The sequence below is a fragment of the Aulostomus chinensis genome, chromosome 17 (genome assembly GCF_037954235.1).
Source record: "Aulostomus chinensis isolate RoL2024-O1b breed Wild chromosome 17, RoL_Achi_v1.0, whole genome shotgun sequence".
NCBI lineage: Eukaryota > Metazoa > Chordata > Actinopteri > Syngnathiformes > Aulostomidae > Aulostomus > Aulostomus chinensis.
Window position 1 is genome coordinate 15,476,139 of NC_141336.1, and position 23,349 is coordinate 15,499,487.

Genomic DNA, 23,349 nt, shown 5'->3' on the forward strand with positions numbered 1-23,349 from the left:
CACCTAGGAGCTAAAAGGAGTATTCAGCCTTCCTATGTGTAACTGAAAACATGTATGGGCATTACAGGCCTGATCAAATAAAGCTGCATTCCAGCAAGGGGACTCTTGATCAAGGGAGTAATTGTGTTTTATGTGAATCAATAGAATTTTATGTCTGTGTGTATCTCCTCTGCGGCATTAACCTCATTAAATTGTTGTGGGGCTTGTGTTTTAGAAATCTATCCGTGCAAACGTGATGACATAAGCCCAAGCAAAGAGGCGGAGTGACTTCGAATTCCACTTTTCTGGCTGTTCTCAACATTCTCAGGAGTCAGCTCACAGAACCAGCCACAGGGAATGGTGAAAACACAAAGACTAGAAAAAGATCTAGTTTGCAATAACATTTGTGCTGAATAGCAAGTTTCGTCATTCCCCCCACTCACTTATCCTCCACACTGTAAATTAAACAAGTAAATCAGAGTTACACCAGAGCTAACTCAGTTCAGTACAGCTGTTGAAGTCATCCACACTCTCCTAGTGCTTCATATGTTCTAGTCAAAGAAAGTCAATGACTGGTCAATTGTCATTTAATCTCTAATGTGCTTGGTTTAACTACAGAAATTCTTAGGTCCATTTAGTTTAAAAGAGTGTCACTATTAAGATGTCTGTGGCTAAGTCACTTATGTGCTTGTCGTCCATGGTTGTGGACCCAAGTCTCATCAGTGCAATTAGTGCTTTCTATTTTACACTCTCTCTTGAGTTCCCCTCTTCCCGTATTTCTCTTTGAAACATCATCCTGTCGCTAATCCATCTTTCACTTCATCCCTTGAAGGGGAACGAGTCCTGTTTCATCTTCTATTCATTTCATTTAGATTTTAAGTCTGCCACAATTCTCAGTAAAGGTGCGTTCTATGTACACAGGCCCTCTGCGCCACTGACAAAATTGCCTTGTCGACTTGCGCTGTCCTTTTAATTTCAGTCACACGCATACACATTCCCTTAGGTTTCTAACCATGCAGGTCTGTTCCATCATTGTAAAATAACCTACTCTCTAATCCACCTGGTGGTGCTCAGCTCCTCCAGGGGGTTTCTCAAGTGTCCTAATACAATACACAGGAAGAGGAGGCTGGTAACAAGGCAGGCTGAGAGGCATAGGCAGTTTTAATCTGTCCTGGTCCACCAGTGGCGAGGAGAGGGGCCCTGCAGGCCCCTGGCCAATCTCTCTGCCTCACTTTGAAGGTCCCCTTAATCCCCTTACAGTGAGTCAAGGAAATGCTGAAGTAAGTGTGTGTGTGTGTGTCTGTGTGTCTGTGCATCATGTGTGCATATGCTTGTGGCTTGATTGTACGAGAGTCACAGTTGGGACCCTGGATCTCCAAAGGCTCAATGATGATCCAGATTTGCACATTGTCTATCTATTGCACATTCCACTTTATACATTGTCCACCCACAGTAATTTCTGAACTTGCCCAGGGGCCTCAGCAAGGCCAAGCTTCAACATCTGCAAAGGGGGAATGAAAACACACACCACACACACACAAACACACACACACAGAAACAGTGCTTTCATCTCTGCCTCTCCAGTGACCATGTTTCCCTGTGTTTAGGCAGGAAAATGGGATTGTGTAGAGCTCAGCGTTTAGAGAGCCCAAAGGCTGCCTGTCTAATTCAGCTCCTACAGTCTGTGAATCCGTTCTTTGCCAGCCATTGCTCGAGTCATTTCAAACTCCATTCTCCAAGTCCCACCAGCCAACTCCAGACTGATAGCTTGTTACCTCCTCCATGGTATCTCAAGTTTAGAAGTTTTGCTTCTATTTTTATCTTCCTTACTTGGGTTCATATGCATTGTTAATCAGTCCCACATCTGTTCTCGCTTTCACTTTGTTTAATAGCTGTGACATACAACACTCAACTCTCCACCTATTGCACTTGACTATGTTTCCCACGGTGAAACTTGGGTTATGTTCAGTGAGGCAGAGCACAACTGAAACCAAAGAATTTCTATTTGGTTCAAACAATTGGGTTAGAAATCCAATGCTTTTGTTTCAATAGTAGGCATTTAAAAAAAAATCTTGCCAGGAACATTCTTTTCTGTAAATCATTGTACGAGCATTTCCCAGAACTGCTCAGCAAGCCAGACGTTCAAATTGTAAGTAGTTTTCTTAAAAGTTTGTTGAACTTTCGAAACATTGATTTTAAACTTTGATATGGTGTATGTTTGGTACTGAATTAAACTGTTCTTGGATTTTGAACAACAGACTAAATAAATAGCAGTTCCTTGAATGATAACCCAAACCCTTTCCTCCTGATTTTACACAACTCTAATTTAACAGTATTGCACAAGAGTGTTTGATCCACCCAAGATTGTCGTTCCTGACCTCATCCCTGTTGTGACAATATTTATAGACTTGACCTTGCAAATCAAGACATCTGGCCATATCAGGTCTGGAAAAAGTCACCTTAGTGTATCTCTTCAACAAGGTTATTCAGAGCTGCTTCAAAATCAGTAGTTATAACATGGTTTACTGGGCTGATGGCTCATGACCATGCAGATCCATCCAAACAGTTCAGATTTGAATTCCACATCTTGCCAAAGGTAGTTGGATTCCTGTTCTATGAAAAGGCTCCAGTGATCAGCTCTGAGTCAGGATCTCTGAATCTGATGCAAATCCCCTAGCAGTATTTAAAGCTCCTAAATCATCCCTGGCCAAATCCCTTCAAGATATTCCCCGCTCGATTGGAGGGCATTAAAGGATCGCAAGCGACAGAACAATACACCGTCTGGCAGCCTGGTCGAATAAGGGATAAAGCGAGGGGTGGAAACGAAAAAGTGAAGGGAGAAGAGGAATAGAACTGTGTGAATAAGGTAGAGATTGAGGTTACAAATTGGAGTATGGGCTGAGAGGGGGCAACAGAGGACAGGGAATGAATTTGATTAAACAGATGATGATGAGACGGGGAACACAGGAAACGGACAGCTGTTTTGTTAGGTTGTACAACATGGTTCGATTAGATGATCCCGCCTGCTTTTAGCCTGTAACATCATCTGCTTGTCAAAGCTGGTGCAGGCCAACAAGCTTTAATAATACATCTAAATCATGTTGTTAAATCTGTATATATTTTCCTAGGTTATTTATGTTAAGTTTAATCCGCTCTTAATGCTGTTATGTTACAGGGAATACCAGCCTAGTTTCCGAGGATAAACAAGATCACTCAGAATTTCCGCATGGAGCTTTCCTTGTACTATTGAAAATGCTTTTGATAGGAAAGGAAAACTGTTTTTTCTTCTTTCAGCTCTAAAGAGCACTGTGAGCTGGTTAAAAAAAATCTCCATCCTCCTTCCTCTTGTCTGTAGCACTAAGTCTGTGTGTGTCAGTTGATATTGATGGGGCTAGCGATGCTGCCCACTTAACTCTTCTCTTACACAATAAAAGGCTTCTCTAAGCCCTGTAGATCCGAGAGTCAATGTCAATGCCAGGGCCCGTCTGGCTCTGCCACCCATACTCACATTGCCTGTTATGGATACCCTCAGAGAAGCTGTGGGAGTAGACTAGGCTCTACAATTAAGTTAATATTTCTCTGCAAGATACTGTAACATTCTTAGCACCCACCAGTCAGACAGAGCAGAGGAAAATCTTTTACATTGAGCCCTTGGCCCTCATAAGCTTTGTTGTGATGCAGGAAGTGAAGTATTAACATAAGAGTTAGTTTCTGACTTAGTAATGTGCGGCTTTCAACTGTACCTCAGTAAGCTGTGTGATTGACCGTAATGGGGAGGAGCAGCCGTGATGTGTTTGTAATAATCTGACTGGAGTCAGGTTCACTTCTATGCTAATGAACGAGTGTGTTGGTGGTTTAGCATGACTAATGGTGCACATCGCTAACAGAGCTGTCTAGGATTGAGGGAGAGAGCAAAGGAGTAAAGGAGAAATAAAGAGGCTTTACGGGAACTTTGTGAAGGTATAAGACACAGTCGCAGAGGAGAGTTGCTGGAGATTGCGTTGTTAGTCTGTGGGGAAAAGGAAAATACGGTCGAGGCCTGATTCTCTTTGCAGATATGTCCACAGAAGCAGAGACAGTGGAAATAAATGTGCCTTTGAATGCACAGCCGTGAATTTGAGACAGGACATGCAGCACTTTCTCTAGCACACTCTTTAAAAGGTGCTTTTCATGTGAGAGAAAAAAGAAAGGAAGGTTGTGTATGGCTCAGCAGGTAGAGAGAGTCATCCCCTAATCTCTGCATTGGTTCAAAATGTACATCCTCCTGTCCCTGTGTGCTGATGTCTTTGAACCAGATACTGTGCCCCAAGTTGCCTTGATTGGCAGGCCAGAAGCATGCTTGATCACTCTGTCACAGTCGTTGGAAGCAGTCACCATTTTATTAGCCATAGCTCCAGTATTATTGTGCTACTCACGGCATATGATAATTTTACACCTCAAAATATTCACACATCGTAATTCTCGATTGTGAACACGCATGGATTTGAACTGCAACACAGCTGAATTGCAAACAGTACTTCTAGTTTATTTTGCTGGTGTAGTATAATTTATTGTCTTGTAAATGAAAACATGGGAATCTGGTTTGTCCCACATGTGTTTTCATTTTTTACCCCAACCCAGCTTCCAAGTTTACTTACATTGACTTGAAATCATTACTCTCTTGTCACTTATTTATTTAGTGTGAAGACATTTTGAAGCTTATTACAAGTATTCATTCCTTCCTCCTCTGTAACCCACTGCTTCTTGAGAGGGTGGGATAGTTGATAAGTCATCTTGGCAGCGTGGTGGGAGTAATCATTTTCCTCCAGATGTTAGTTTGGGAAGAAACCAAAAGGGAGTGGAGAGAGGAGACAACAGGAGAAAAACCAGCTGCTGCCACTAGCAGTTCCACCTCTCTACGTTACATGAAGTCATCTACTCCTCCCTCCCCCAGGCTCCCAGTACCACCTCCTTCACTCCAATCTGCTGAATCTTGCCTCCCCTTTCATTCTTCGTTCTATATGTTCTACCTCTCTTATGTCCCAGGAGGTAGTCAGGGCAGGCTGTGTTTACTGCTGAGGTAATTGGAGTAGTTTGGAGAGAGCCTGACCCTGGCCCTGTTAAGGCCCAAAATATGTGTGTATATATATGTGTGTGTGTGTGTGTGTGTGTGTGTGTGTGTGTGTGTGTGTGTGTGTGTGTGTGTGTGTGTGTGTGTGTGTGGCTACGCCTGTTTGCGATGACTGGCAGTGAGGCCGAGGAAGGAAAGCAAGCCTTAGCCAGTGTCAGCCCACTGGGGAACAGACAAATTGGTTTTCACTACGCTGTCTGTCTTTTCTTGTCTCATATTCTACAGCTTTCCCTTTCTTCTCCCTGCACGTCTCTCCATCTCCTCACACTCAAAGACAATCATTTACCCTTTCCCTTGCTCCACAGCTCTTTTTCTCTTCCTGGTTCTCTTTTGTTCCTTTCTATCTCTGTCTCTGTCTCTGTCTCTCTCTCTCTCTCTCTCTCTCTCTCTCTCTCTCTCTCACTCTCCCTCTCCCTCTCACACACACTCTGCTCATCATTTAATCTTTCCAAGCTGAGCTGCATAGACGGTGACTATTGCCAGATATGAGCAAATACTCCCCCTCAGTTGCTGCCATAGACATGAGCAAATTCATCCAACCTAATCCAGGCGCCTGTTGTGTTTATCTGTGGGGGAGATGACTAGGAGAGGCCCTGGAGTCACAATGTCATGTGGAGAGTTAGGGCGCAGCTCTATGAACATTCATCTGTTGCTTATTGTCGTGCGCACACACATGCATTTACATAGCATTGAACAGAAGCCCTATTGTCTGTAACAATTGGCATTAGCTACAGTTTCATCTACATGTTCTGGACCCAGACTTTAATCAGGAGACAAGGTGCCAATTTAGCATGCATTCAGTGACCTCATTGCAAAGTTGTCAGGTAGGTAGTGGGACACGGCTAACCTACTTTATCTCATCACACTCCTGTCCCCCTTCTCTTTCCTTCTCCTCCTTTTCCCTCCTTCCCTCATCCCTCTGTCTTGCTCCTCCCTGATAGCTTTTACCGCTCTGCTGATCTCACAAATAGGCCTCATTGATTGAATCTGATTCTTGTGGATAGAGCAGCATTATTGAGTGGCTTCTCCACCGATAAACAGGAGTGTGTGCGCGCGTGCGTGCGTACTCACACTCATCCACACATACATGTGTGCATGTAAGGGATAATAAAGGAAAACTTCCTTTCCTCATCTCTCTCATTCGGTAATCCAGCAGCTATTCTTCTCTTGGGAATTCCTGCAGTCAGATCATTACACACACAAACACATGTGGCATTTGCACATACACACAGACATAGCAATGCAGTGTCTCAGGAAGTGTTTTATAGGTGGCGCATTTGAACTGAAGGGTCTTTTAATTGTGGCAACACCTTGACCAAGACAACAATTAAGTGTTAATCGCTGTCCCTGATGTTGTTCTTCAGACATTAATCTAAACTCTGTCTGCAGTAGTAAACAGGCACAATACGCCCAGGTCTGCATGGTTCAGACTAATCTAGGAGCACTAGACTTTGATACTGGTCCCTAAACGTTTTTATACCTGTTTCATCAAGTGAATATTTTCAAAAAGAATTTTTAAAAATCGTATTTTTGAAATATGTAAAGTTACTCCTGACATTAAACTCAAACTACTGTGATACAGTAAGAATTGATTTTACAATGATAATGGAGTCCAGCCTTTGACATCTCGTTTTAAATTAGAACAAAGCTGTATCACATCATCAAGAGAAGGAGCATCTGAATCAGCATGTTTGCTAAATGTTAACTAAATACCAGCTAACCTGCTAAAATCCCAGTTGTAGCACCATCCTCCTGCAGCCCACACTTTTCCATGCTGGCAAGCACAGGGCCAAATTTGGCAAATAAATATATGGTATTGCACACACATTCTAAATTACCCCCTATAAAATAGAGCTGCTCTTTTGATCTTCTTAAACACCATCATGGCCACTAAATTTTTCAGCCAGTGTACAGATTGGTGTCCATTCTGCGTTTCATAATGTTTTCTTTTCAAGGTCTACTACATGAAATATTGGAGGCCCACCACTTGTAGCATTGTTCGATCTGGGTAAGCCTGCTGTATACTCCTTAGGCACTGAAATCAAGAACAGATTTTTTTTTACTAAATATTTGCCCATAGCATTGGAGAAATTTGGTCTTCCCCTAGAAAAACTCTCTTCAATACCCAGCCCTACCCAACAGTGACACCAGTTTTGGATTGTTTTGATCTTAAGGTTACTGTCTGCAGACATTTCTGAGCTGCCATCCTGCTTGTTGTGAAAACCAGGGCACAAACAGTGCCAGGTTTACTTCCCAAACAGGAACAACACTACTACAAAAAACAAAAGCAGAAAATGTAGGGAAATGTTGCAACAGGGAATTTGTATTTTGATGGAGAAAAATTAGCTTGTTTCAAATGTAAAACAGAAATGATTTCTCTGCGTTTGGGGGCTTTAGCTAACAAACTGCATTAGTAAGAAGATGGAGTTCTATCTGTAGCACTCCTCTGGGGATACACGCATTTTACACACAGCAGCACACACCTTATCCTAGCAGCAGCAGCAGCATCTGTGCTCTTCTCTCTCACTGCCCTCTGTTTTGTGTCTCTCTTCCCTCAATAGACAGTGTGCCACCTACGTAGAGTTAAATGAATGGTGGCACCCTTTTCCTCTGCTTCCATTTAACCCCCACAACCCTGCAGATCCATCATCATGAAACACACACACACACACACACACACACACACACACACATACACATTCAAGGAAGCATGCCCTAACATTCATATCTTCATAGCATGTGTTAATCCGTGCAGCCTGCTGCTGAGCTTCCCCTCTTATACATGCATCTAATGTGAGACAAAACAACCCTAAGTAATACCCTTAATGTGCCCACTTTTTGATCAGAAATTGAAAAATTGATCATCCATCCATCCATCCATCCATCCATTTTCTAATCTGCTTATCAGTCAAAGGTCCCAGGGTGCTGGAGCCTATCCCAGCTGACATTGATCACCAGTCCATCGCAGGGCCGTCAGGAGCAATTAGGGGTTCAGTATCTTGCTCAAGGATACTTTGACATGATCATCGAGGGAAGTGAGGATCAAACCAGTGACCCTTCTGTTGCTAGACAGCCACTCTACCTGTGAGCCAGTCCGCCCCCAAAATTGATGTATTTAGTCTCAAATAAATACCAGTGATAATCAAGCATAGTTCTCATGTCTCTGCGTCTCTTGAGGATTGCCATCATGAGATGGAGTTCAAAAGTGAAGGGGCTTTTAAATGTCTTGGATTGACAGGCAACTGTCATCTTTGTTGGCTTACTCTTCAAACCTTTATAGCTGTATGGATAATGTTTATGTAGCTCTCTGCAGAAAGTCATGAAAAGGAAAACAAAATATGTCAAAGTAAATGTGTTAAGCTTTGAAAGCAACAAATTTATCCCTCTCCATGATGTGCAACTGTTGATGGAACTGATGGGTTTTTTTCTCACTCTGTGCAGTCTTTTCTCTTTGCTTCCTTTATCTCCCAATTTTGTCTAAGATGTCAGCATGGCCCACTTTCAAAGAGCAACTAACACAGTTTTTGAAACACACTTCTACACACAATGAGGGGGAAAAAACAGCTGCCTTGATTCGTGGTAGTCATTAGCAAAAACCTAGCAGACTTGTTATGTACTCTTTTTTTTTTCATGACTGTACAAGGTCGGAGAGGGTCGAGGTCGGATTTAATCTGTGATGTAAATAATTTGAACAGAAGATAGAAAAGAGAGGAAGAAAGCAATAACAGAGAAAAGAATGAATATGAATTCATGTTTACTTTGTACTGTTTCAGGTGTGACATGCAACTCTTCTAGGGCTTGTTTATTTATGTGTTCAAGTATTTGCATAAATATTGCAGAATCTCATTAATAGTGATTGTAGCTCTTTTTAAAAGAATCGGCTTGCCATGTTACCTAGTGACCTGGGCCATGTTCAATTAGCCTAGAATGGTTATGTTCATTTTTTTGATTCCAGTGTCTGAGACTGATGGTGGTAACAAAGGAAACATAGAAAGAATCGTGTGTGTGTGTGTGTGTGTGTGTGTGTGTGTGTGTGTGTGTGTGTGTGTGTGTGTGTGTGTGTGTGTGTGATGAAATAATAATTTATACTTTGCTGGCCTTGTTGAGATTTCAATAATATTTGGATTAATTAGTCAAACCCGTAATTCACATTCTGTAATCGCATGATGCACATCATCAGCTTTTGATAACCACAGTGCTGCATCTTGCAGGATCAAACATGTTGTTGGTTGGAAAAAGTTTGGTAATTGTTGCGTTCCAGGACTTCTCCATCTGAAGAACAGGGAGCCAGTGGAGGTAACAAATGCAGCAGAGAGAATTTCCTTGCTTGGTTAATTGGCAGCTCTGTGGTACACTAAACACAGGCACAGCTAAAAACTGTGACTGCACTGAAGCCACTGCCTTATATTGAGTCAAGGGAGACCAGCTTCTGTCATTTTTTCTCTTGCTTAACCTCACACTTTCTCTTCTTCTCGGGCTGTGTTGAAGAGGAGTCTCAGGGGAGGACTTAACTCTTAGCCCCCGTTCTTTCCACGTCTTTCTTTCCTTATTGTCCTCTGAATAGAGCAGCAGACTGTTCTTAAACTGTGCATCCAGGCTCTGCGTAGAGATAAAATAGTGAAACAGAGGAGGTTCAGGATCTGCCTTCCTGTTTTTGTTGCTGCCACCTCCAACATGCTGATTTGACTCTAAATCCACATGATGCGTTTACATGTAGAAGCAGAGTGCAAGTACATAAGGCAGCTGCCTTAGCATTTATGAGTTGAGGTATCCCATCTTTAAATGGTGCAGCAGAATGAATCACTTGTTCCCATGAAGTGTATCGAAGGTCAGCAAAGCTTAGTGGGGGGGGTCTTCGCACCCTTCAGTTTGGACGCTAATTCACACAGGACGGCGCTTAAGTTATGATGCACAACCTGGAAAATCACCGGAGCTTTTGTGCTGACATGTTTATTGAGTATTCGGTGGCTTCAGGGGAAATTGAGTTTGGGTGAGGGGATGGAGGATGGAAAGTGATGGTGGGAGGTGGATGGGTGGGAGTGGGAGGGGTGCTATCTTAATTGCTTTCCGTGAATAATTTCAGTCCCCTTATTTTCCGATAATGACAGTGGCTGCTGCTTTTGTATTTATTTATCCAAACATTAATTGACAGGACTGACATTAGCTGGGGCGCTTATAACGCATTTGATTGCGCACAAGGGAGCAAAGAAAATTGCAGTAATTATCATTCTGATATGGATTATGAATATGCACTCCCTCACTTAATGTCTCCGTCAGCATTTTAGTGACAACAAGGCACTCTGCCATGACAACAGTACTTTAGCTCATCTCCATCTCTGTGGCCTAACTCATTTCAACTAGTGCTTGTAGAACACAAGACATGTTGTGTTCAAATGATTTAGCTGTCCCTTGGGGCATTTTAATAGCCTCACAGATAAAAAGGTTGGGATCTTGGATTGTGTGAATTTCATATGTGATGTGTTGTAATTGAAATTGTTGTTTTTCACAGGCGGAGGGAGAAGACAATTTGAAGAAGATACAGCTGATGGAGTTGGCGATTCTCAACGGGACATATAGAGACAACAACGTCAAAACACGTAAGACGTCAGCTGCCATAAACACAAACGTTTATGCAGTTACAGAACTGATTATTTACTGACCACATTTACATAGAACATCTTTTTTTCCTTTTACATCTCATTAACTAATACTGTTTACATCCATTAAATGAATGTGTAGTTAGATCTCCTGTGTAAACCCCATCATAATATCTCTGACCACTAGCAGACGTCTCTCAAGCTGTCCAAACAAGTCATGTTTTTCTACCTACTCAACCATGAGTAGGAGAACCTCCATTTTGTGTTTTCTTTGTGTATTCCTTTCCTCTTCATCCATTCCTTCATCCATCCTTTCCCCTGCAATCCAGATGCAATCACTCTGTGTCACTTGCTCTTTGCAGCCCCTTAACTTTCAGCGCACTGCTGAAGCCCACTTGCTCTACTCTGCATGTTAGTTACTAGTTCACACATCTACAGTGTTCGCTCCACCATCACCTCCTCAAGTGTTACTCCTAAATGCATTAAAATGGTGTATATAGAACAAACATTTTTGCATATATTTAAAATCTGTCTGGAACCTGAGCATTTACTCTTCACTGTGTCCATAATATCAATTAAACTTGAACATTATTATGGTTTCTTCCATATTTCTCTTGTTCAGATGCATGAAATTATGCTCAAAGTGCTTAATTTGACTTTAAAATTGTTTTCTAAACATCTGATCGAATTGGTGAATGTACTATAGTATGATAACTTCACTACAGTAACATTTGATTGACTTGCCTTTGGGGAAGCTTGCGTCTCATGGCTCCTCCCACATGCCACTGCAGAAACATGTCAAAAGTATTTGTGTGCATTTGTTTGCCATCCAACCTAAATGGACTGCTGACTGTGTAGAGGATGGCAGTTTCTTAAAATCTCTAAGAACTTAAATGTGATATTTCCCTGTTTTGCATCTTCATATCATTCTTCAAATCCTAATCAGCCTTGTGGAACCCACTGTCTCCTCTACTTATAGTCAACAGCTCAATATCTGTTGGCGTATGTTGTTTAGCTCACTCGTGCTATATCCAGTCGATGAATGTGTTGCTGCCATGGTGATCGGTATGCTTTGAATGCGTTTGGATGACTGCAGGATTATGTGCTTGTTGTGTTTTGGTGTGAGGGGTTATTTTCATTTTGTTTTGCTATGTTGATTTTTCCTGTGCAGCAGATTGTGGCTTATGTGGTTCACCACCATGATCATTGCATGGACTAATTTTCCCTTTTGCCCCTGTCCTCTCCCCTCTTCTCCCCCTTCTCTTCCTCCTTTTGTATTTTCACCCTTCACTGGTCATCTGTGATTGTGATCAACGGCACAACACTTTATCTCTTGTCTCTTTCTCTTTCTACCTCTGTCCTTCGCTCTCTTGCTTATGGCAGCCACCCTTGCGTTCTCTCTTGCAGCGGCGGCAGCAGCCGCACAGGGACCCCGTCTCATAGCGGCCCCTACAGGTCAGGTGTTGCCTCCCCAGGCACTCCGACCCCCAACACCAGCTGGGGCCCCCATCATGAACCTCATCCGGCCCACTCAGATGGCTGCCATGCTACCCAATGGCACCCCTACTCTGGTGCCTCCAACGCCGGATGGTGGGCTCATCTACACCACCCCTTACGAGTACCCTTACGCCCTGGCACCCACCTCCCTGCTGGAGTACCCCATCGAGCACACTGGGGTTCTAGGTAAGAGAGCCTGGGGATGCATGGGTGCAGCAGGTACAGCAGCCAGCTTTAGCCAGCCTGGACAGGAGGGCAGCTTGTTTTACCCTGGAGCTGGGGTACTGGACACGGCTTCCATGAGCCACAGTCAGGACTTGTTGAAAGGTAAATATGTCGTGTCCACCTGAGGATGAAAAAAAAAAAAAAAAAAGACAAACTCACAGAGTGGATGTGCTGATGAAGCTCTTGATAATGGAATGACCAGCTATGTGGCTGACATGGACATTTTAAGAAAAAAAAAGCAAAGGTGGGAAAATTATCTTGTGAGGGCCAAACTCTTGAAAATTTATCATGTAGTTACTTTACAGTTTGACTTATGCTCTTGCAAACCGTTGTGCTACCAGGTTTACACTGCCTCTTTTCTGCAAGGTTTATATAGGACTAGCCTCAGACTGAAATGAGGCAGACTGACAGAAACACGCTCACATACACGCAGCCTGCTCTCTAACCCTTTCATGCACTGGCCTGGAGGCATATTCAGTCTGGCGGTAGATCCCCTTGGATTTCTGCAGCCTCTGAAATCATTTCTCTGTGCTGCAGGCAGGCCTTGATGCCTGTAGATAGTCCCTCTGTCACTCCCACTGGGGATGTTCATTAAATTCCTCCATTCTTCCCTGTTTTTTCCCCCCCTTTTCCTTCCTCCTTTGTTGTCTTAGCTTCACCCCTCTTGAACTTGAGCTCCGTGCTACTACCTGGTGTTCCCCTTAGTTTCTTTGTCGGGAGTAGAGCTCAATAGATGAGGGTCTATATATTCTATTAAATCTCAATGGTGCTTCATCGCATCTTCTACCAAAGAGACAACTGAGCATCTAGTTTAATGAGAGCAGCATATGTCATATTGATGCTAAAGCCTATATGATGGACACCTTTGTCTGTTGCTGTCCATCTTTAATTTGACACACTTCTTATCTGAGGTTGTCCCTGGCATCATCTAAAAGACACGGGTGTGGTTTGAGTTAACTCTTGTATTTGAGGGGCCTCTGGGAGTCCAGTGTAGAACAGACAGGGGCAGCTGACTGGCTTTTCTCTCTTTAACTTGCAGGGTTACACAAGCTTAGTGCATTTTATTTACTCACACTATCGATTGGTGCCTTCAGCAACACCCTGGCCCTGTGGAAGAACACACTCACTCTCATTCTCACACATTCTTATGCATTTAGCTGGGCTGCCTGCGCTACAGCATCTCGCTGCCATCGGCTTCATTGACAGTGAGGAAACATTAGGCCATCTGCTGCTTCTGAGTCGTGTAGGTGGATGTGCAGCTATCCTCCAAAAGTTGCTCTTAACTTGACGGTGTCACTGCAGAATCCTTAGAGCTTACATCATAAGTCCTCATTTATGAGGACGTGAGTTTGTTTCTAAAATTCCTGCACATACTGCATTTTTTTTTATTATTATTATCACCGAAACATACAGTGAGACACAGTAGGTGTCATGTAAGCTTACGCAAGGCGGCGTCAAACACTGCAGGAGGAAGAAATAAGTGGTGACAAATATAGGAAGAAGATGACAGCCTCTGCTGCCATTGAGCAGATTGGCCAGGAGAGAAATGGTGAAAGAGGGAAAGAGAAAAGGAAAGAGGGACAGGAGAGGCAGGTGGTGTCTGGCACTATTCAATTACCATCAGAGCTGTATTGGATTTCCCCACCTTTCAAAATAAAGAGACAAATTTCTCTAAATCCCTCTCTGGAACCCATGGGGAAGAATCACCGTATTTTTCGAGACAGCCCAGGAGCAGTTACCTTCTGCCTGCTCCTTTTTCAAAGAGTTCTCCATTAAACTCTGAGCACTGTGGAATTTAATTACTTAAGTTATGCATTTTTAAGAACCAAGTAATTATTTTTTTCTACTGCTTTTTTTCTACAAGTAAAAAAAAAAAAAGATATTGTGTGTGTGTGTATATGTACTATAATCTGTATTAAGTTGCAGTTCTGTGTATTATTGTATTATCCAAGCATTATAATGATAAAGGCTAAAAATGTGAATGTTATTACTGTAAAAGTTGACTGTTTTTTTTCCCCACTGATCAAAGTGAATGGTTTCTAACCTTGTGGACCTGTTACAACCTAGGTGCAATGGCTACTAAAGTGAGACGGCATGACACGCGGGTCCATCCTTACCAAAGGATTGTGACCGCAGACAGAGGTCAGTTTAGTCTCTTAGCTACACTCTGCTATTAATTGATGCATTTCTATGATTACTATGCCTCAATGCCTTAGTTGGGAATTTATATATTGTCTGTATTGTATTTCTAATGTTTGCCTTTCCCCTACCACCTTTCCTACCCCACACACACACACACACACACACACATATATATATATATATATATATGTGTGTGTGTGTGTGTGTATATCCACACACCAGCTAAATGGTTGTGGTATGCACATTTTGTTTACATTTAGTACTTAACATATGAAGAGTTCATTTGTGACAACATCTAAAAGCCATTCTTAAAATCAACGAGTAATTATTGCAAATTAAAATATGAAAAAAAAACATGAGTCAATATTAAGTAAATCTTTTTTTTTTTTTTTTCCCTAGATGTTCATCCATTTTACGAATGGCTTTTTAATCTATTTTTTACAAAGGAACGCTTCCATACAGGATGTACACTGTGTATATTTACAAGCTCAGGCAAAAGTGTTTTAAACAGCTTTTGGGTTATGTAGCTGTGAACCCAGAACAGGTAGCGCTGAAGGTGTTCAATGACATTCCTCTGATTAGAGCTAAACTGGGGAAGGCCTGTTCCCACACATAGATACATGCCATACGTATATCTCATCGGCTCATTAGGGGCAAAGCAGGAAAAAAAAAAAAAGCATTTCTGAGAGACTTGGCAGGCAGAAGAATAGTAGCCGTGCTGCTACCAGGCCGCCATTTCACCTTGAAAATTTAAATTTATTTTGGATTTTATTTTTCTATCGAAGATTGACACGCACAGACATAAAGCTTAGGTAGCTTGCATTCCTTCCAGTGTATTGCAAAATATTGAAATGAAGCTAAAAAAAAAAAAAAAAAAAATACAATTTTAAATATTTCAGTTGTACATGAGGTACTGTCATTTTATATTTGAGCATTTTATATCAAATGTATTTATGGTTCTTGTGTATATTTATATTATATAAAACTATACTGCTAAATAAAGAGAAAGAATCGGAAAACATCGATTCATCTATTCATTGCACATTTAACACTAGTCAGTTACTGCTCACATAACAGTAGTTACCGTAAGCCTCCTTACCACTAATCACAATGTCTGTAACTTGCACTCCAACTTTAAAGACACTAAAACACTAGATATTTGTTATTTTGTTTGTCTGTTCGACCTCTCTTTGCTTCTGGTTTTCGTTTTTGGGGGGGTTTTTTTAGGAGGGGGGATTTTTTTGTTTTGTTTACTGTTTGTTTTGTTTTGGGGGGCAATGTGCGCTATACACAAACACAAACCTGAATCAGGGTGGGGGCTTAGTATCATGATGCGACCCCGTCATGATTTTAATGAGAGAATCAGGGTTCATCTCATATGTGCAGGGAGGGAGATTAGGAGCAAGTGTGGTGGTGGTGGTGGGGGGGGGATTAGGAGCAAGGGTGTGTGTGTGGGGGGAGGGGGCGCAACATGAGAGATTGCATTCATTTTATTGTTAAAATGATGTCATTCCAGTCTCTTCTTGCTGACACTAATATCCTTTCTATCTTTTTTTTCTGTTTGTTTTGTTTTTGTTTCTAACCACCTAGCCGCCACCGGCAACTAACACATGACCTTCTGACCTCTGAACTCTTCACCCAATGACGAGCCGCCCCAAGCCTGCCTGCTGATCAGTTAACTGGTAATTGCCTTTTGCTAGCCTCTCGGACGCAAGTGAGAGAGAGAGAGAGAGAGAGAAAGAAAGAGAGGCGCCTGCCCGTACAGTTACCCTAACACGATCTGACAAAAAAAAACAAAAAACAACAACAACAAAAAAACAAACAATAGAAACCAACGCAGAATCTTCAGAAACACAACGAAACCCAGCAAAAGTTGTGTAATATTCATTTTTTTCCCTCTGTTCATTGAGTTTAATTCCCATTCTTTCTCTTTCTTTTTCTTCATAAATCATGTACTGGGTGGATGTGTTTTTGTGGTATTACTCATAAATCTGCACTGAATTATATAGCAATAAGACCCCACCCTGCCCACCCCACCCTCCTCTTAATCGCTGATTTGGTGACCTCAACTTGTATGAATCAAATGACTGTCAAAGTCAATTTGACGCAAAACCGTTTGGTTTCAGAGTAATAACATGACCACCCCCCCCCCCCAACAAACCTCTTCCAAAAACAAGTTCTAATGAGCCCCCCTCCTGCCCCCACCTTGTTGCAACACCCACCTACTGGGAGAGAAAAAGAAATGGAAGGAAAGAGAACATACGCTCACCGTTAACTTGTTTAATTTCTGTCATTTTTCACATGTTAGTGCAGTTGTTGAGCTCTTAAGATGTAATTCTGAGCTGACACATTCTGGGTGTGCCCCTCCAAACAGCTTCCTGTCTGGTTTTTGTTTTTTGTTTGTTTTATTCTTTTTTTTTTTTTTTTTTTTTTTTTAAAGAGCATGGCTGTAATGAAGCTTTTTATGATTTTATGTGTTGTTGTTGTTGTTGTTGTTGGGTTTTTTTTTTCTTCTGTCTTTTATTTCCTTTATGTTTGAAATCATTTTCTCCACTAGATTTTTCTTCTTGTCCATATTTGTTTTTGTTGAACTAATTAGCTTTTGCTTGAATTGACCAGCCAAATTAAGACAGGTGGTTGCTATGTCTGGAAATGCAATTTTTCTGTTTGACGCAGGCTGCTGAGACTTTTAGAAGAAGAAAAAAAAACAAACAGAAATCGATGAAGGGCAACATGGGAAGGTCACAAAATTGGGATGATAGGTTTGTTTGTGTGTGCGTGTGTTTTTATTTTATTATTATTTTTTAATACTACAATGAAAGTAGGGTGTGTTGAGGCTTTGGGGATATTGGAACAGTGCGTATAAGCTACTGACCACTGCTACGCCCCGATCCACACTACATCCATATTACAGTGCCTGATGTATTTAGGAAAAAATATCTCAATGAGTTTAGCTGAGCTGTGATCAAAAAGACAAAAAAAAAAGAAGTATTAAGTGTGCATATTTAGCCAAAGGGTTTTTTTTTCCAATGAATTATATATCTGCAGTTATGCATCTGTCTCTCAGAGGGCTCTCTTTGTGACTTTAGAGTTTGGAAAGGTGTGAATTTGTGGTGCCTGCCTTCAGCTGGAACAGACAGCCAGTCAGTTAGACGACTTGTTACAATTTTATTTTAGTTTTTAATTCATGTTTTCGACCCATCAATTCTTTCTTTTTTTTTCAGTTTCTGAAGAGGTGAACATAGGAAATGAGTTAACACTATCACATCTTACACAATTACGGGGGCGGGGGGGGGGGCACTTCTGTACGTTAATGCGTCTTTTTAACATTTAATTTGTTTCATTCGCCAAGACAATAAAACAGGGTTTCTTTTGTTTTTGCATCTCAATATTTTGCAGGTATCTTTTTTTTTTGGGGGGGGGGGGGGGGGGGATTATTATCATTTTCTTTTTATCCCGGTTAAGATTCCGGCGGGCCCAATCAGAGCCCTCCTGCAAATTTTGTTTTTTTAATGATTTCCACGATGAAACGTTTCTTTTTTTCAACCAAACATCCAAAAGCGCATCCACAATGTGTCACACCTCCCTGTGATGGTAGTCTACAGCTCCTGAGCCCACACTCTTCTGTTGAACTCTCTCAAGAAAAAAATAGGATGTGAAAGCCATGCCTGCCTGTTCAAATTGCTTTATACATACGTCTTATATATATATATAAATATATATATATATATAAATATATAAAAATGTAGATATGTCATTGCATATACAAATACTGAAGAGAACAAAAATTGATAATTTTACAGGGTGCTGGAGAAGAGAAAAAATCTATTTTTGGCAATTTTAGCTTTTGATACTGAACTTGCAGATACAAAATCTGAAAAATATAAAAAATAAAAAAAAAGAAGTTCAAAACAGTGTAGGGGGGGTGGGGGTGAGAACAGAAAAAAAAATTGAGTGGGTGAAGAAAAGTGCTGTTAACCTGGATATGACTGGAAAGGAAGATGAGAACCAAAACAGTCATAAAACCCTCGGAGGAAAAGAAAAAGGAAAGAGTTAGCGAGACCCAGAGAGTGTCAAAGGATCAATCGAAGTGCCTTATCAACTGTGGTTTCTGTTTCCTGAGTATTCCAGTTGTGTTCAGTAATATCCAGCACCCACCGAGATGGCGCAGAGAGGGAATGGCTAGTGTTACGCGCTCTGAATAGTCGAGCAGGGTAGCCGCCGCCGTGGAGTGGCGTTACCGCAGTTACTCTATGCAAAAGAATAGCAGTCGTTTTGACCAGCTAAATATGTGCCATGGTTTTGTCTTCCTGAAATAATTTTGTTCTTTTCTTTTAATCGATGGCCCTTTACTCTGCCGAATGAGCAGGTTTCACTCTCTTTCATTTCGATTTTAATGATCATATATGAACTAATTCTTGATTGTTTATGTTTTTCTTTCTTCTTCTTTTTTTTTTTTTTCGGTGTCTGTGACTAACTTCCTCGAACAAACTGAACTGCCAATAGCGATGCAGTAGTCTGCCACAACATGAGCTTTTGATCATGAGCTGAGAAAAATACATCTAATATAACAAGGAAAAGGGTGCGTGACTCCCGTCGGCTCCAAGTCTGTTCGTTTCAACAGCTGCCAAAACTGAAAGTCCACGTCGATATCTCTCAATATCAATTTGATAATAAAGCAAACTACAATCAGGAGATTTGTAATGGACAAGTGAAATGAAACGAGCTCCTATTTCACAGCCAAATAGTTTTCGGTTATTGAAACAACAGTTTGTAGCTGGAAGGTTAGAACTCATAATATCACGTTTGGAATTCATAGATCCCGATTGTTCCCCTTGGCAGTTTATTTCTCTATCCATCGCTCTTTTCATCAAGCTGTTACACCGAAAGGTCAATTATTATTGTGATTTTTTGTTTTTGTTTCTTCCTCAGTGTTATTACTTTAAATTGAAATGCAATATTAAGCAAGCGATGGGTATTCAGCATTTGACAGTATTAAGAAAAAAAAAAATCCCTCTGCAATGTTACAACTTGCTGTGTCATTGTGAAAGGCTGGATAAAGTCCATCAGGTGACAGGTGAACTCTATACCCACCGTATTCTCTCTGGCCTGCCTACTACATGTATGATAATGTAATTAACAGCCATTGTTACAGGTTTATAATGTATTTTTCTAATCTCATTTTATATGTATATTAATCATGTTTCTGAGTGCTTTTTTTATGAAACCCACTGCAACTTATTTTTCTTCCCCCACCCACCCACCTACCCACCTACCCACCTACCAAGCCCCACCCCCACCCTCCCCTCTAAAAAAAAAAAAAAAAGCCCCCCTCCTCTCCTCCTCCCCCCACCCTCCCCCCCTCCTTTTACATCTTGAAAACTGTCTTTTGTGGGGAGTGTTGCCTTTTCCCTGTTATATTTTGTTTTTCTTGCCAATTCCCAGCTTGTTTAACTCATTAGCTACTTTATTAGTTTTCTTGTCATAAGTATTTTTACATGCTTGCATTTAGTTTTCATGGTGTATGCTGTTATTTTTTCTTATTAACCTCTTGGCATTTATTTTAATAAAACATTCTTAGTAAGAATTTTACTAACTTGCTGATATTTTGTCTTGTGTTTTTAACCAGTTTCATGAATGTATTACCTTGGTCTGGTTCACGGACTAACACGATTAAAACTGGTGTCTGGCCGCCACTTACACTGACTGATTGACATGCACACCACATTTAAAAACTGCGCGCGCGCACACACACACACACACACACACACACACACACACACACACACACACACACACACACACACACACACACACACAAACTGAGCTTTCTCCACATTGCTGCACATATAATCACTCATCTCTCTCTTTCTCCCACACACACACAAAACCCCCTAACTGGAAACTGCACGAGTTGATAAGCGTCCCTCACTCCCGCTCACGCATTCTCACCTTTTGTGCTGGAGAAATCTGCTGACACTCTTCATACTTGCCCTCCCCCAAACCTACTCCCCCCCCCCCCACCCCCCACCCCACCCTACTCCGTTCCAACACCGCCGCTGCTGAGACTCCTGTTAGCCATCATGTCCTTCTGTGTCACTGCGAGACAGCAGGACGTTGCCCCTGAAGTGGCGGGGGGGTGGGGGGTGGGGTAGAAATTCTGGGACTGATTAAAGTATGATTCGACTGTACAAAGAGCCCAATCCCTAAATACAAAACCAGTAAGTGCAGGACTAGTTTATAATCTCTGCTAACACGCTGCATATTCGTCATCTCAAAAGGATTAATTCTTTTTTTTTTATTTGAAACTGTGAATTTTTCAAGAGCGGAACATCTCATCACTGCACAATGTAGATGTTATTTACAGAAGCGGACACTAGAGGCAAGTTCAGAGAAAAGTGTGAGTGTGTGTGTGTGAGTGGGGATAGCAGCATTACAGTTATCACCAGCTGTTGCTTGGTGCACTTATTGATAGAATTACTAATACCGACCCGTTTGGGAGCATCAGTAATACTTCGACACAAACCAATACACCGTGCCAATATCACGTACTTTGGGATCAAAACGACCTTACTGTTCCTTCCAGTGTAAAATGCTGATACGGCTTTCAGCTAGTATTTATTGTGTTGGAGGGAGTTTTATTTTGTGTGTGTGTGTGTCTGAAACACTGCCAGTGTGTGTTATTCATTCTACTGCTGTCAGTGCCGCTCGTCCCTGGGTTCATTCAGCTCCTCTATCTCTCTCTCTTTATTCAGCTTCTTCCTCCTCCACTAATTCGAGGTATTGACACTGACACACAAGCGAAAAAAAGATTAACTTCATTAATCCTGATTGTTACTTTAACCCACTTTTTGTTTTTTGTTTTTTTCGTCTTTTTTTTTAAACTTCTTTTAAATCCGCACCACAAAAACATGGCCTTCCTATTCTCTTCACGTCTCGACAAGCAAAGAACAGGGATTAGACGTGTTGTAACATCAAACTAAACATTTTTTTCCCCGTCCTTTTTAACTGAAGTATTAACACCTGACAGATTCCTGGCAGCCATTTTGGAACATACGTTTTTTCTTCTTCTTCTTCTTATTATTATTCTTTAATGTAGGAACTGGCCTTAAATGTTTCTTCCTGTGAGCCGTCCATCAGCAGCAGAAAGAGGTTTTTCTCGCCTAAAAGAAAAAAGAAACCCTGAGCTGATGAAAAGGGCATTAAGTTGTTTTCCAGAGCACAGCACATTATAAAAATATTACATCACTGTGGTAAAAACAAAAAAAAGAAGTGCCTTTTTCACAGGTTGTACAATTTTGTATTTTGTACGGAATCCTTCAAGTGCCAATTTTCTGTCTCACTTAAAGTTTTTGTTGAGGAACGCTAAATGCCCAAACTTAAATATTAACCTATATATATATATATATATATATATATAGCATACATTCGTTTAAAAATGAGGAATATGATATTTCACGCCTTGAAACTTTGGATTTTGATCCACTGAGACTTCTTTCCTCAGTATGCAGCAATCAAGGGTTTTGTAGTTTTTTTGTTGTTGCATACTGCTGCCACGACCTCTCAGTTGTTGTTTTTATTTTTTATTTTTTTCCGTCTCAGGGCATTTTATCTACTAACTTTCTCACCTGTCAGTCCTTTTTTTGTTCCCTTCTGTTTAACAAACATTCCTTCAGTGAGTGAAATGGCAGGTTCGGTATTGGTCTCAGTGATGTAGCACTCAGGTGGTTAAAAAAGGGAAAATGCTACCAAAATACAAAAAAAAACACAAAAAAAACTAGCCCCACTGGATTTTTTTCCTTTATTTTTTGACTGTGATAAATATTCATAAAAAATTATAATACGTTTTTTTTTGGTTTTTTTTTACTAGAATTATAGTAGTATGATATATATATATACTGTAAGCTCCTCATCCATTTAGTGGTGCACTAAAGTCTGTGATTTTTTTTTTTTTTTTTGTGGAGTTGTAATTTTATGTGAAGTAGCTTTGATTTTGTTTTGTGTTACCTTGTTTTTACCGAGGCTTTCAACTGACAGTTATGAATAGGGTGTCAAACATGTATAATGCCAGTTTTTGTTGCTCACACCAAAAAAAAAAAAAAAAACAACAACAACAAAAAAAAGAAAAACAAATGTCATGTGTGCAATAAAGAACCATATGTACAAGATTACGTCTGACTGCTCTACCTGGACTGGCTCCTTTTTTTTTCACTTTTTTTTTTTTTTTTTTTTTTAACATAACTGCTTTTTTACCAGTGACATCACTTCTTTGTTGGGGTAAAAAAAAAAAAAAAAAGGTAGGTGCCCCACCACGATCTCAGCAGTGTGGGAGGGGGGGTTGGGGGGGGTGAAAATGTGAAAGTTCAACGCGTGAGCTCTCAAAGTGAGATCAAGCCCCCTCTTAAAATGGAGTGTGATGTTGGTGAAGCGTTAACCTTCAGCGACGGCGGCGGCTGAAGTGCTGGAGATGGTATTTAGCGAAGAAATACATTTCTGGCTCTAGCCTGACTTTTAACATCAGGACGGAGGAAAACAACTGGCCCAGAAAAACCTCATTATTTTCAACCCGGCATGTTGTTTTGCACCTTCAGCAAATAAATGACATTTAATAGTGTGTGGCATTTCTTAAAAGTTGACCCCTTTCTGCTGCAATATTTAAAAACATAAAGTCATTTTAAAGCTCCATGTGGCACTGAAAGACAAGATTTTAAGTCATGGCTGTCAACTGGAAACGTCTCAAAAAACATTTGGGGTGAGGATTTTGCGATTGAAGAATCACCTCATCACCGTTAAAAGCTC

At 41.1% G+C, this 23,349-nt stretch overlaps 1 protein-coding gene across 4 annotated transcripts in view; it reads left to right on the top strand.

Annotated features, from left to right (window-relative positions):
- qkia (QKI, KH domain containing, RNA binding a) overlaps positions 1 to 22,658 on the top strand; it is a 79,272-nt gene extending 56,614 nt beyond the window's left edge. The window contains exons 5-8 of one of the 4 annotated variants that reach the window (XM_086182178.1): positions 10,599 to 10,686; positions 12,070 to 12,510; positions 14,476 to 14,550; positions 16,141 to 22,658. In XM_086182178.1, the coding sequence (XP_086038304.1) occupies positions 10,599 to 10,686; positions 12,070 to 12,510; positions 14,476 to 14,550; positions 16,141 to 16,157 (621 nt within the window). In that variant the 3' untranslated portion in view covers positions 16,158 to 22,658. Of the gene's footprint in view, positions 1 to 10,598; positions 10,687 to 12,069; positions 12,511 to 14,471; positions 15,765 to 16,140 lie in introns of those variants that run through there. The other 3 variants (XM_086182177.1, XM_086182180.1, XM_086182179.1) reach the window with 3 other exon arrangements.
- The last annotated feature ends 691 nt before the right edge of the window (positions 22,659 to 23,349 follow it).